The sequence below is a fragment of the Penicillium coprophilum genome, assembly GCF_028826855.1.
Source record: "Penicillium coprophilum strain IBT 35676 chromosome Unknown utg000001l_segment0_segment0, whole genome shotgun sequence".
Lineage (NCBI taxonomy): Eukaryota > Fungi > Ascomycota > Eurotiomycetes > Eurotiales > Aspergillaceae > Penicillium > Penicillium coprophilum.
In genome coordinates, this window is record NW_026622720.1 from 2,944,659 (window position 1) to 2,957,916 (window position 13,258).

Consider the following 13,258-nt stretch of genomic DNA (forward strand, 5'->3'; position numbering starts at 1 on the left):
GCATCTAACCTGGCTTTGTTCAATGAAGTTGCGCCCTTTCGTGTGTCTATCTAAGGCTTCTGGTCTTCCTTCAGCTAAAGCTCCACTTGCCCGCACTCAAGCGAGAAGAGCTGGTCAATTACACCCGTTTCAACAACACCTGCCCCTCCGAACCTACTCTGCATCTGTACCTCGTCGCATGTCCATGCGCAACCCCGAATCGGACCCAGACTTCTCAGAACGAGTCAGTAAAAGGCGACGCATTTCTTCTCCGACGCGGGAAGACTCATATGCAACCATGAGCCCCGACATACCCACAATCGAACTCACTCCGCTTGAGAGCACCCTACGAACCCTACTCCTCGATGTCGCACAATACATCACCGAGAAGAAAACTACCGCGGGGGGTAGCACTTTGATAGATCACTCCGGGACTGTCCTGCGTTTCACAGGCGGGTGGGTCAGAGACAAGCTGCTCGGGGTCGAGAGCCATGATATCGACGTGGGCATCAGCAACATGACGGGATACCAGTTCGGTATGGCCCTGAAAGACTATCTGGATGTTCCAGAGCACCTTGAAAAATACAAGAAAGGCCTTCCAAACGGGGAAATGCACGATGCCATTGTGAGCCTTCACAAAATCGAGGCCAACCCAGAGAAGTCAAAGCATCTCGAGACCGTGACTACCAAGATCTTCGGCCTGGACATTGATTTGGTCAATCTACGGAAGGAAACGTACACAGACGACAGTCGAAATCCTCAAATGGAGTTCGGCACCGCTGTCGAAGACGCTCTGAGGCGCGATGCAACAATCAATGCACTTTTCTACAACCTTAATGAGTCACGGCTGGAGGATTTCACAGAGAGAGGACTGGGCGACATGAAAAAAAGATTATTCGATGCCCAATGGAACCATACCAAACCTTCAAAGACGACCCGCTGCGGGTGCTTCGATTGATCCGGTTTGCGAGCAGACTGGGGTATCAAATTGAGCCCGAAACCGAAGCCGCTATGAAGATTGAAGATATTCGCGAGGCGTTGAAACTTAAAATCAGTAAAGAGCGAGTGGGAGCTGAGCTGGAAAAGATGTTGCGCGGTGAGTCATTGCGCTTGGTAAGTGCTTTACATTTCTGACAAGTCATATCTCATATATTAGGCCCCGATCCTCGTGGTGCATTGGAGCTCATCGACCGACTCCAACTGTTCCCCACTATCTTCGCTAATCATCAGGATGAGGTCAAGGCTGATACATCAACATGGCCATTTGCCTACAATACCATGGCACGATTGCTGCATCCTGAGGCTGGTGATAGCGAAGAGGTTCAAGCAGTCACTAAGCGCGTTCGGGATATTCTATTCCGAGACGAGACTACCATATACTATGCCTGGATGATTGCGACCTTTGCTCCCTGGACTTCTATCCCCGGTCGTACTGGAAAAGGAACCAAACCCTTGCCTCCGCGAGCGGTTGAGGTTGGAAGAGATAGCCTTCGTACTGACAACAAGACCCTCAATGCCCTGCGCGCTTCTGCTCTGCATTACAAGGAAGCAATTGCCACCAAAAATGCACTTCTTGCCAACGAGATCAGTGGAACACCGGCAGAAATCCGACAGCACATTGGATTGCAACTACGGTCGTGGAACAAGGATTGGAAGCTTTGCATTCTCCTGGCTATCATGCAAGAAGCCATGGCGCTTCGTGAGTTCGCAGAAGGTAAGTTTCATCCCTTGATGATAACATCCCAATTCTCACGATGTGTAGTCTTCCGCGAATACGATCAGTTCCTTGCGTACATTGTAGAAAGCGATCTCGAGGACGTTTGTGACCTCAAGCCCATTGTAAACGGCGACGAAATTTTGAAAAGTCTGGGGGCCAAAAAGGGACCCTGGATGTCCAAGGCAATTAATATGGCCATGGAATGGCAACTTCTTCATCCTGATATCACAGAGAAGGAAAAAGTGCTGGAGGAGATCGTGGGTCGACGAGCAGAATTAAAGTGACGTCCAAACTGAAGATCCGATGACAAATGAAAAAACCCCATGCCCTCGCGGACAACGTGACTTTTGTTTACAACTCTTCTCTTCCTTTCTGTTTTGTAGTAAATATTGTTCGCAATGGATAAACTGCGCAAAGAAGCCCGCGAGGCTCTCGTGCAGAATCCCGGCAAAATGCCAATCGGTTTCTTCCCCGCCGTTGCAGCTGCGTCCAAATGTGATTTGGCTCAATTATGGGAGAACGTCGCTACTTATGATCACTCAACGCATTTGAATGTATGTTTATATCAACTTTTTGAAAAACAAATAAACTAATTTTGCTAGATCTGCGAGAGTCTCGTTACTGTGACCAGTTATATCGACTACTGGGATGGCATGCTGCCAAATGACCAAGGCCCGCGACCCTTGAAACCAGCCGAGGCCAAGGCCGTGAACAATTTGTTCGACTGGGCCAGTGCTGCTGCTCTGCCTTCATCAGGTTTTGCAGTCGATTTTGATGAGACTGCTGAGATTTCAGACGGTAAGCTCTTGCCATGAACATGCGAAGCTTTGACTCATTGTGCCATACAGATGTTATCAAAGCTCAGAACGAGAGTCGGTTTAGGTCTGAGCTCGCTCTAGAGTTGCTTCTGGTTTTGAACAAGCCCTTGACAGGTCTGCCAAATGGCAAACCAGACAATGCAGCGGACATTCTTCTTGCGGGGGCATGTTTTGCCAACGAGCAAAATCCATGGGCCACGTCAGAGAGCTATAATGCGGCGTCAATGCTCATGAGCGTGTGGGTTCAGGACACTCGTCGCGCCAATACATTCTGGCCTGCTATCGACTTTATCCTCAGGGACAGGATTAGGCCTCTTTTTGCAAAGACAAAAAATCCCGCCATCACCAGTGCCGGCCGCAAGAATTTCCATCCTCAAACTCTACCTCGCTTCGGCGCAAGCGATTCAGATGCATCGGCGAAGCCTTGGAAGACCACCGATGTTTACGTCGCATCTGTGTTGTCGTGGATCCTCTCACAGTACCAACTTGAGGACAAAGCAGAATTCGAAGCACACTTCCAGCTTTTCGTACCCACTATCCTAGCAATGGTTGACGACAACAACCTCCCATATAAAACAAAAGGCTGTGCTCTACTGACTCAGCTGCTGCAACCGATTCAAAGCAGCGGCTCCGACATCCTCCGTCGAACCAACCTCACTTCTGTCTTCGAAGACGCCGTCACGCCGTGTCTTCTCTCCCTACCATCCATCACACCCGAGGAAAGATCCCTAGAGCTACTAGGAGAAGCATATCCAGCCCTCCTATCTACCCTCAAAACCGCATATAAAGGCCCCGCCCAATCCGAAAAGGATAAAGAGGCCTACACTACCAGCCTTTCCAAAATTCTCCGATCAAACCTCATCTCCTCCTTCCACCACGTCAGCTCCGGGACTCCAGCCTCCGGCTCAACGGCATCCTTCCCGCACCCCCATCTCTCAACCTTCCTCCTACAAAAGATAACAATCATCATCGATGAGCTGGGAATACACACAACAAAGTATCTCCAAGAACTCATCCCAGTCCTCTACACCACACTATCAAACCCATTCGGAACAGCACATCCCCCACTCCTGCTTGCTGCAGCACTAGCTACACAGGTGGTGATCAAGAACGCACACCCGCGGATCTGGCGCTGGCGTGGTGAGATCCTGAGCGGGCTGAGTTCGTGTTGGCTCCATATTGCCGAGGATAGCGGAGATTCCTCTGAGCTGACCAATCTGAAGCACGAGTTGAAAACCACGCTTCAGGTTTTGAAGCTTGTTTTGTTGAACCCTGTTGCTATTGCGGCTGATGGTCCAGACCCAGAACAAGTTCAGGTGAAGGAAAATGTGGAAATGGAGTTCCAGGAACTTGTTGATGCGGATTCAGAGCTTAAGGGACTTTTTGCTTGATGCTACTGGCAATCTCTGGCATGTTATTAGGAAAAGGCTTATGACAAGAATAATGACAAGAAGAATAGACAGCCCTTTATGCGGTCTTGAGGTGTCTTTTAGTAGTCTTTTTGGTAGGCCTTTTGGTAGCCATTTCAAATAGATTTTCCATATAACTTTTGGGTATTTTCTTTTCCATGTCAGTTCAATATGTAGACAGCGGGAAAAGACATGAATACGTATCTAACTTTGCTATGTATGATCATGGACTCAGTTGAAGGTAGATATTTGGATTTGGAACCAAGTCAGCTCCATGTAACTTTCGATAAAATAAACAGTATGTAATGAGGGTATCAATTTTGCTGTGCGAAACGCCAAAACAAAAAGAAAAAACAGACACACAAATGTGAAGTGCGTGAGATCATGGATCAACCCGCTGCTTGAAAAGACTCTTCCCGCGCAGCCACTGGCGATACCGCTTATACCTCTTCTTCTCATAGTCCTCCCCCACGACAGTAAGACCGTCCTCGGAGACATCCAAGAACTCAGCATAAGCAAGCATGTTTACCCCAGCTCTCGCCTCGAGCGCAGATTCTTCGACATTGCATTTATTAGCGTACTCCAAGAGATCGAGATTGTAGCCGTGGTCTTGCAGCGAAGAAGCAGTCATTTCATCTTCGGATGTGACGACAAGTGGGACCTTGAGCGGGTGGTTGATGTACCGCTCATATTCTTCTGCCTCGGCACTTGTGACAGACGGGTTCAGCGAGTCGCTGACTAGCTGTCCAAGGGTCCACTGGGCGATCTCCGCTTTGCTGGGGGTAGTATGGGCGTTCGGAGGGTCAATGGGTGGGATGCGGGATACATGGGGGTTTTTAAAAGCGGGCTCTTTGATGATGCCCGTGAGAGGGGGTTGTTTCTCGGATGAAGGTGGTTGGTGAGCCCATGTCTGTGCAGCTTCGGGTATACCAATCGTGCTTGGTGAGTCTCGACTGCGGCTGTTAGGTGGCTCTTGTATCTTGACGGTGCGCTGTGGTAGCCGCTCGCGCTGGATCTGCTCTGGAGGGATTCGAGGCACGAAGGGACTGAGGTCGGGGACTGGGTGTCCTGGGCGGACTGGGGGTAGATAGCGGGACGTCGAGTTCATTTTCCACGAAAAGACTTTGGATAGGGAGGACAGAGCGAGCGGTCGATAATATTCCAGCCAGAAGTCATCGAAATGGGAAAGTGGTGCTTTAGGATGGAATGAGATGGGTGGAAATTGCCTGGCCTTTAGATTTTCTGGGGTGTACCAGGAGATGTAGTTAGGTTTCTTTCTGTCGAAGTGGGATTTCGGATTGGTATGGTGGAGATAGTAGTCGTTAGGAAGGTCCCAAAGCATTGGAGTTCCCTGCGCGAAGATGTAGTTCCCAAGGAAGAGATTGTATGCCTCTTGGCGCTGAGCATCAAGGAAAGAGTTGTTGTAATACCGCTTGAAGCTTTCCACCATATCGCGAGAGTGGCTGCTCCACTGATTGATTTTACGGTAGGTGGCCATGGTATTCACCAAATGCGACCCGCCGTATTGAATAGCGATAGTGTCTCCATGATCATGCCACATGTTCGTGAAGAGATTAACAGCATCGGTATCATACTCCACCGTGGTGTCATCTATAACGCCAAGAGCATGAAGCTGATAGCCGAGTGCCCTCTTGCCAATGACAAATTGTGCAGCATTTGTTCGGTCGAGGCAGTCAATGCAGTTGGTCCTCGCGACACCGTTCTGAAGCCGCAGGCCGGATTCCGCGTCGTCTCCATTCTTGAAAAATCCGATTTTGGGAATGATGTCACCTGCAATAGCTTCTAATGTCTCGATGACATCCTGGTCCCGGCTCTTTGCGGCACGACTCATATCCCACGCCTCGTAAATGAGCTTTTTATCCTCAGGAAGAAACTGGTTCAAATAAGTGACAGCGTTGGTGAATTCTTTGAGAAGTATTGACTCTCTCGGAGTTCGTTCGCGAGACTTAACCAGATTGAGAACATAGATTGGAGCACCATATCTTCGAAACAAGTCGTCAAAATGCAACGCCGCGGCCGAGTAAAATGGATCCACGAGATTAAGCTCAATATCCGGTTTCGGTGATACGCCTGTGTTTTCTTGAGTCCAATGAAGTGGAATGCTCCCGCGATGTTGAACAAATGAAGTATAATGAGGGTTTGCATGAAGTCTTGGACCAGCAGCATGGAACGACGTTGTTGTCTGTTCACATACAATCTGTTCAGTCTCTACATCATTGGCCACGTATCCTAGGTCGTTTGCACCGCGCTTGAGGAACCGTGCTCCGGCGAAGAATCGGGATCGACGGGCGATGATTGTGATGTAGACCATTCGTCCATAGACACTCATCTTTGACTGGTCTACATATCCATGAATTATAGGTAGACACCATTCGTAGGGATTCTTGAGGGCCTCAGCGACTGGGGATAGGATATGATGGTTCCAGATGAACATCGAATGGTAATCATGCGAACATGGTTGTGGGTGGCCATCTCGATGGGTCTCACGGTCCCGGCAGATGTTATGCTGCAGTGTGCGAGTGATGTCGTAGGAATAGCTGAAATAGAAAGAGCGAGACAAGTCAAGATTGTTCAAAATCGCAATATATCGTGCCTCTTCTGAATTCTTCTCAGCCTTAAGATGTGAAGGTTCCGAGGTGGTCAATGGGATCAGCTCGGTCTCGTCGATCTGATAGACATTGTGACCACCTAACATGGCAACCTGACTCCTCTTGGTAACGAGTAACATATAGTATGCCCCCCCGTAAATCGGATGAAGCCAAGCAATGCCCAGGCACTGCACTTCTGATTCAAGCCGCCAGAGCTCTTGTTGCCATCGTCGATTGCGTCAAGCAACTGAACCATCTCTCTTTTATTGTATACCATCTCATCCTCAATAATACTCAACTCACCAGACTCCGAAGTCCGATCAATTTTCAGAATCCGGAAACGGGTTTCCGCAAGATTGATCCCGACCATGTAGAATCGCGTCGCGGTTTCGTACAGCGTGAATTTGTGCATGCGGTTGATCCCCTCGTCCTCCGAGTTGTCTGAAGCTGATCGGTGTCTCTGTGCAAAAGTTGGCGAAGCCTCTCGCTCAAATGAAGTTGCTATCTGTGGCTCCTCATCTTCGCCATCCCCCTCCTCTTCCTCCTCGATCCGAGCTCCGGGCGGTGGGTTGTAGGGCAACGGAAATTCCGATACCGCTGAAGCGTCATCTATTATTCCAGCATCATCGCTGCGCTCTATTAGCGAAGACGGTCCGATGCTCATCGTTTGGGTCGAAGTCGGTCCGGTTGTGGTGTCTTTTTTGGCCAAATTCGAGTCTGAAGGACCGGATGGAGTCGAGAGATGTTCATCGTGTAAAGGTGCTTCCTGGGACACTAGTCCAATGAGAGAAACATCATCGAAGCTCTCCATAGCGTTGGAGGCTCAAGTCGACTCAAAATGCAGTCTGAAAAGCTGCATACCCAGATGTTTCTGAGGCCAAAGGCGGTGCTATGAAGTTCAAAGAGGAGGTCCCCACACATGACGTCGCTGTAAATAGCGGCCAACTGGTCATATACCGACATTTAGGGCTAAATCTGACTTGAGATATTCAAATCACTAGATAACACGGCCTAGATAGCATTTTTTGGAGATATTTGAGTACACACGTATTATATTACCCCTTTATAGCCTCTTGCTATTTTGGAGGCAAATTTATGTAGTAATAACTGGATGTATCGATGCATTTAAGTTCTGCAACTATATAGCCCAAACATCCCAGAAATACCATTCAGGTCTTATAGATCGGTTGAAAGTTGTAAGTGTTTTGTTTGAATTCGCAGATGGGTATCGTACGAGATCATCCTCTACAAAGGGTTGACTGTTGCCTAGAGTATCTCCAGGGGCTTTTCTGTGCCGTTTATCACTTATCATGTTCTATGTATAACCTTACATGAGAAGGGTCTATTTGACTCATGTCTTCTGTACTAACAAGAATATCTTATTCTAGAGCAACTTCGTCACGACCGATAATACAAATTGCGAGTGCTCTGAACAAACAAAACAACTAAAACCACCTTGCCAAATGTCTTAGACCTGGCCTCCACAATCCTACACATGAATATATACGGTCTTCTTTTGGCATTGGAACAAAGGAAGGAGCTCCAAGGAATCTTGCAGCGTCAAATAGTCAAAGGTGAGAAGAAAGAGCACTATCGAGCCTGAAGACATCAGCCACTCCCCACTCCCAGAACGAGCAAACTAAAGTGTTACTGTTCCCGAACATTGGACTGTTGGACTCTGCCATATGGACCCAGTCATTGCCCAGCTCGGTATACCATCTGGAGGTAGTCCGCAATTTTCATCCTGTAAAGGGACTGTCCATTCTTTGGGGGAGGGACCAGTGGTGCGGTGGCTACCAGAAAGAAGTTGTTTCATCTGACAGGCTTGCACCGGCTGTAAGTCCTCACGCCGTCAAAAGTATCGACCCCCCATGTATTCCGTGGGATCTATCAATGGCTACTGAGCCCCAAGCTCAGCCATTGACTGTTTCACAGAACATCCACGAGAACTCCCAGTTTGATGTGGGTACAGACCTACACATGGACCTCAACAACTTGATAATGTTGATATCCACGTTGTGTGTAAGTAAGGCACGACCCTCTGCACGATCTCAGGTGGGCTACGGTGAGATGGGGGTCAAGGGCTGGGGAAAGGAGAAAAAGAAAAGAGAAGAGGAAAGATGGGGGAGACTTTTTATATGATCGCCTCCCCCATACCTTCCCAAAATGGGCATTTGGTCTTTCCTAGTCCGACTCAGTCGTACCTGCCTTCGAAGGTTCTTTTCCTTCTCAATTTTTGTTGAGCCGGACTTATATACAAAGCACCTCAACATCAGCAGAAACTGACGGGTATCCCGAACCTGGACCTGACCGAAAGACCAGAAGTTCATAATTCTGTCAATTATATATAGTATATGGACGTCGATTGCGAGGTTGGATGTCTCCGGTCCGCACATGCAGTGGCCAAGCCGTCATAACAAGTTCATTCAAGAAGCCCGTTCATTGATCATGATCTCGGCTTAAAATTGAGACCTAGAAATTGTTCTGCAATGGTGGCACCAGGAGGATTTCTGTGTTGCTAATATATATACAATTCGAGCAATGCACCCTCTCAACCTCCAATTCGAAGCATTTCGCTGTACAATAAGCAATTAACGATTCATGGATCGGAAATTAAGACTACACAAACCCAGATCAAACCAACACCCTCCTTAATCCATCAGTGCCTCCAAGCACTCTCCTCCCTGTGACTGGACATCTTCCCTTGCCACTCTCCCATTTACCAGATCGTTTGCGGGGGCCTTCTTCAGTGTCATCCTCATTAGGACTCTTCTTCGTCTCTTCGTCGTCGCCTGTGATCTCCTCTTCCCACGGTGCGCCAGCGCCCTCGCCGGTCATGAAGTCCAGTTGACGCTGGTGTTCACCGTTCAGCCAGTGGAAGATACACACATAGCAAAACACATACCCCGTCTGGCAAGCAGTCGGGTTAACGAGCGGACCCATACAGACAGGGCAAGTGTTGGCGCTCGAGGGATCAGCTGGAGGCAAAGACACAGTGTAGATAGGAAGGTAAGAAGTCGCGGAGATGGGGGGTTGATGGCGACGAGGAGGCTTGAGTGCTGGTTTAAGATCACCGGTAGCACTCTTCTTCTCCTGCTCGGCCTGCTTTTTCGCCTTTTCTTTCTCGTCTTGAATTGACGATTTCCGTCGTTCCGCAGGAGAAGTCAAACCTGCCACGACTGGGGCGGGTAGATCCAGGACCTCGGTTGCCTTACGTGCGAGCTGGCGAGAGAAGTCACTCGCATGCCACCATTCTAGGAACTTGAGGGCGAAGATCGACGCGGGAAGGAAGTAGCGCAGCGAGCCTAGGAGCTGAGTGTGAATGTTCTGGGGACTAAGAAGACCCAGTAAGCCTCCGCCGGGTCGCTGAGATCGCCCGGCGTTAGGGCCGGGCTTGGGATCTAAGACTGCGGCGATGGCGCGGTGGTCTGCGGTGCCGAGGCGGCGGATGCGCGTGCCGATAAGCCACAAGAACGGGGAGGAGTATTTGGTGTTGTCAAAGAGGTAGGCGAGGTTAAATGCCAAAATAGAGAAATAGTATGCCGCATTCACGGATGGATAGACATTTCGCAGGAACCATTTGTAGTAGAAGAAGAGGCGCTGGCGCAGCGACGGGTTGGCCGGCAGGTCGTCGCTGGGGTGATATCGTGGGCCGCCGTTAGTGACCAGGGAGGCATGTGGTGCGGCATGGATATCGTATCCTTCGTCTAACCTGCGTTTGATGTAAGGAATGCCGACCATGACGAACAAGTTCTTCCAGATGTCCGTCGAGTGTAGCTTGAGGGCCTCGCGGACGGGGCCTGCAGCGCCGACTTGGGCGCGGGGGATCTCGCCATTCTTGGTGCGGAGAACGCGCTCGCGTTTCAAGGAATAGAAGTTTTCTGTGAAGGAGCCGCCAAATGTGCGCAGGTAGTAACGTTCGACTATTAATGAAAGGAGGGCGTAGACTTCGTCGTATGAATTGAGGATGCGGAGGAGGTAGCGCGGGTGGCGGTGTGTTGCGACTGCGAGAAGATAACGCAAAGACGGAGGAAGAAGATCGGATAGCTGTTGCTCAGCAAGGAGTTCTTTTGTCGAGCACAATCTCCACGTTAGCGATTCAGATCATGTATGGGGTTTCCCCGTTTCTGGGGTGAGTCCAGCTCCGCGGGGAAGTATCACTCAACTTACCGAAGAGCGATGGCTTGTGCTCATCAAACTCCTGTTGAAGACTAGGAAGGTACTCCATCGTCAGAAGTGTCAGTCATCCTTATAGGGATGGCGTTTGAAGGTGTTTGGAGGAGAAGAAGAGTCGCCGGAACCAATTGATCATATGCCGAGGCTCAACTTATCCGAGCTGACTACAACATATGTCGCTCGGGGAAGCCCCAAGGAGATTCATCTTATGTCCTCCGTTCATCAGGGATTGAATTACAACGATTTCATTTAACATGACACGCATTGGATTATTGTACACTGGATAATATATGCTAGATTATTCTACAAATTGACCCCTCGTCATTCAATTTTCCCGAGCAAGTGCCTCCTGGCACTCAGTCCAGAGCGGCATGTAGAAGCTTGGGGACGCTCCTTCATCTCGGTCCTGAAGTGTCGGGTCTGCCACCAATATACAATGCATGATAGCTGTCACAATCGGACCTTGTAGGACAATCGCAGGGGACTCTCGGTTCATCAATTCTACCCCCGTCGACAGACACTCCCGCGCTCGCACTTCCTCACCCAGCTCGGCATGCAACTTAAACAGCTGCACGTAATCATCTTGTGTGCGATTAGCACCTTTCAAAGGAAACTGACGCCACAGACGCCAGAAACCATCGTAATCCCCGCATCGGAATAATGTCACCATAAGCTGACGTGCGTCTACCGCATCAAATGGAACATTGGCCGCCGCGAGTATCTTGGACAGTCGAGACAAGATTTGTCTCTGAGACACGGTTTTTTGGACCGCAGTCGAAGTTGGAGAAATTTCTTCCGGGTGTAATTCGTTCAGGCTCGAGGGTGCTGGATTGGGTGCACAAACTGCTTGATAGAGTATATTGAAAATTTTCATGTTCAAGATCGGTACACCACGGAGACTCAAGCGATCCAGCACTGACAAAGCAAGTTCCATGTCCGCATCTGACGAATGAGTCTCAGACTGTTCGGTGATAACACCCGCTGTTCTCGGCGTTAGAAGCGCAGAAACAACGTCGAATCCAAGGTCATCCGGAAGGTCATACCCATCGCGAAGAAAATCAGAGAATGTGCTAAAAAGTGCGTCCTTGGTGTAAGCTGGATGTTGTCGAGACACGGCAATAGAAAATAATTTCAATCGAAAAGTGGCTTTTTCCTGTGCAGAGAACCGCGCGGCGTGGTTGGTATGGAAGAGACGTAGAAAAAGAGTGGACTGGCGATCATTTGGGCCACTCCCGAGCTCATTTCGTGCACTATCCGCTGGAAGTTCAGTGAGAATCTGGAGCAAAGATGTTGGTGTTAATTGGGACGCAACTGCTGCTGCGCCGCTTGGAAGTGTGGAAGACGAAGTTCTCAGGCCAGGAAACCCGGCTTCAGAACCAGATTTTGTGGAGTTCACGGCAGAGAATGCAAGTCTACGCATGGTATGGAAACCTCTCCTGTGGCCAGGAATAGAGCCAAATCCATCGGACATAGACCTGGGGGGCGCAACACCGGTTTTGGAGATATCATTTGTAGTCTCCCGGATGTTCCTGCGCCCTTCACGGGCTAGAGTAGCTTCCCAAAGACCATCGAGGTCGACCTCAGCCCGCTTCTCCTCGGTGAAGATCTGAACAACCACACTGGTTCCAAGGTCCAGATTACCAAAACCTTCGATTCCAACATCGCTCAACTGCGTCGTAGTAGCGCCTTTGTCTACCATTCCCGCATTTACGCAGATCCATCCTGTCGTAATTCCATCATCCTTTTCATCGATCATTGCGCCTGCTGCACTAGCAGCGCGCGCTCGCTTGGCCTTGCGGCGGAGTTTGATTTTCAACTCGTTGCGTCCAAGTAAGCCGTCGGCGTAGGGAGACAATTTGTATTGGCTTCTCAGCCAGCGACAGAGACGATCCGCGGACACGTTCAGATGCTTCACACTGCGAGCAGTTCCAATGATCATGATTACATTAGCACCGAGAGCTGCGGGAATTTCGAGGCCGCGTAGGTCAAAAAGCTTGAGACCATCCAAGCCCAAGTCCTTATACGTATACTCCAATAGAGTTGAAAGCATCTCTGGCGAATCGTCTGGAATCTTGGGAAGATATGCTTCGCTCAACGGGCGCTCTTTAATGGCCGGTGCCTCTTCCTGCAGATACCAGGGGATATGTTGGGACGAAGCCGGCGCATTGGTTTCCGAGTGCGATGGCTCTTCTGGCTCGGACAGATGAATGTCAAGTTGATTCGGAGTTGGAGGGCGATCAGACCGCAGCAAATTATTTACGGCGGAGAAAGCTCTAGGCTTGGAGATCGAACGGGAGGAAAGAGGAGATGATCGTGGCATTGGGAGGCCGGAGACAGAGACAAAGGACCGCAGGACCTCATGCCGGCAATTCTGGCACACGGCTCCTCGTAAGAGAGCCCTGCTCATGATGATGGTTATACTGGAAAAAGAATGAGGATGAGTTCTTCCAACAGTTCCAAGATTCAGTTCTTGATTTGCTCCCATCGGCTGATATCAGATAACGGGAGCAAACACTGCAAACAGCTGAGTCATCGAAAAAAAGATTCAGG

The 13,258-nt window shown here is 49.6% G+C and overlaps 6 protein-coding genes across 6 annotated transcripts; 3 read left to right on the forward strand and 3 right to left on the reverse strand.

Moving 5' to 3' along the window:
• Positions 1 to 22: 22 nt before the first annotated feature.
• Positions 23 to 937, forward strand: N7500_001121 (uncharacterized protein; the record flags this gene model as incomplete). Its single annotated transcript, XM_056672267.1, has 1 exon — positions 23 to 937. The coding sequence occupies one exon, from the start codon at positions 23 to 25 to the stop codon at positions 935 to 937; it is 915 nt and encodes a 304-aa protein (XP_056537840.1).
• A 53-nt stretch (positions 938 to 990) lies between these two features.
• Positions 991 to 1,980, forward strand: N7500_001122 (uncharacterized protein; the record flags this gene model as incomplete). Its single annotated transcript, XM_056672268.1, has 3 exons — positions 991 to 1,075; positions 1,136 to 1,693; positions 1,742 to 1,980. 3 exons carry the CDS (start codon positions 991 to 993, stop codon positions 1,978 to 1,980), a joined length of 882 nt encoding a protein of 293 aa, XP_056537841.1.
• Positions 1,981 to 2,094: 114 nt separating this feature from the next.
• N7500_001123 (Tti2 family protein) lies at positions 2,095 to 3,905 on the forward strand (the record flags this gene model as incomplete). Its single annotated transcript, XM_056672269.1, has 3 exons — positions 2,095 to 2,250; positions 2,308 to 2,494; positions 2,545 to 3,905. 3 exons carry the CDS (start codon positions 2,095 to 2,097, stop codon positions 3,903 to 3,905), a joined length of 1,704 nt encoding a protein of 567 aa, XP_056537842.1.
• A 400-nt stretch (positions 3,906 to 4,305) lies between these two features.
• Positions 4,306 to 7,343, reverse strand: N7500_001124 (phosphatidylinositol-3,5-bisphosphate 5-phosphatase; the record flags this gene model as incomplete). Its single annotated transcript, XM_056672270.1, has 2 exons — positions 4,306 to 6,720; positions 6,807 to 7,343. 2 exons carry the CDS (start codon positions 7,341 to 7,343, stop codon positions 4,306 to 4,308), a joined length of 2,952 nt encoding a protein of 983 aa, XP_056537843.1.
• Positions 7,344 to 9,166: 1,823 nt separating this feature from the next.
• Positions 9,167 to 10,760, reverse strand: pex12 (ubiquitin-protein ligase peroxin 12; the record flags this gene model as incomplete). The annotated part of the gene is made up of 2 exons (XM_056672271.1): positions 9,167 to 10,599; positions 10,703 to 10,760. The coding sequence occupies 2 exons, from the start codon at positions 10,758 to 10,760 to the stop codon at positions 9,167 to 9,169; spliced, it is 1,491 nt and encodes a 496-aa protein (XP_056537844.1).
• A 273-nt stretch (positions 10,761 to 11,033) lies between these two features.
• On the reverse strand, positions 11,034 to 13,115 carry N7500_001126 (RsfS/YbeB/iojap family protein; the record flags this gene model as incomplete). Its single annotated transcript, XM_056672272.1, has 1 exon — positions 11,034 to 13,115. The coding sequence occupies one exon, from the start codon at positions 13,113 to 13,115 to the stop codon at positions 11,034 to 11,036; it is 2,082 nt and encodes a 693-aa protein (XP_056537845.1).
• Between the last annotated feature and the right edge of the window lie 143 nt (positions 13,116 to 13,258).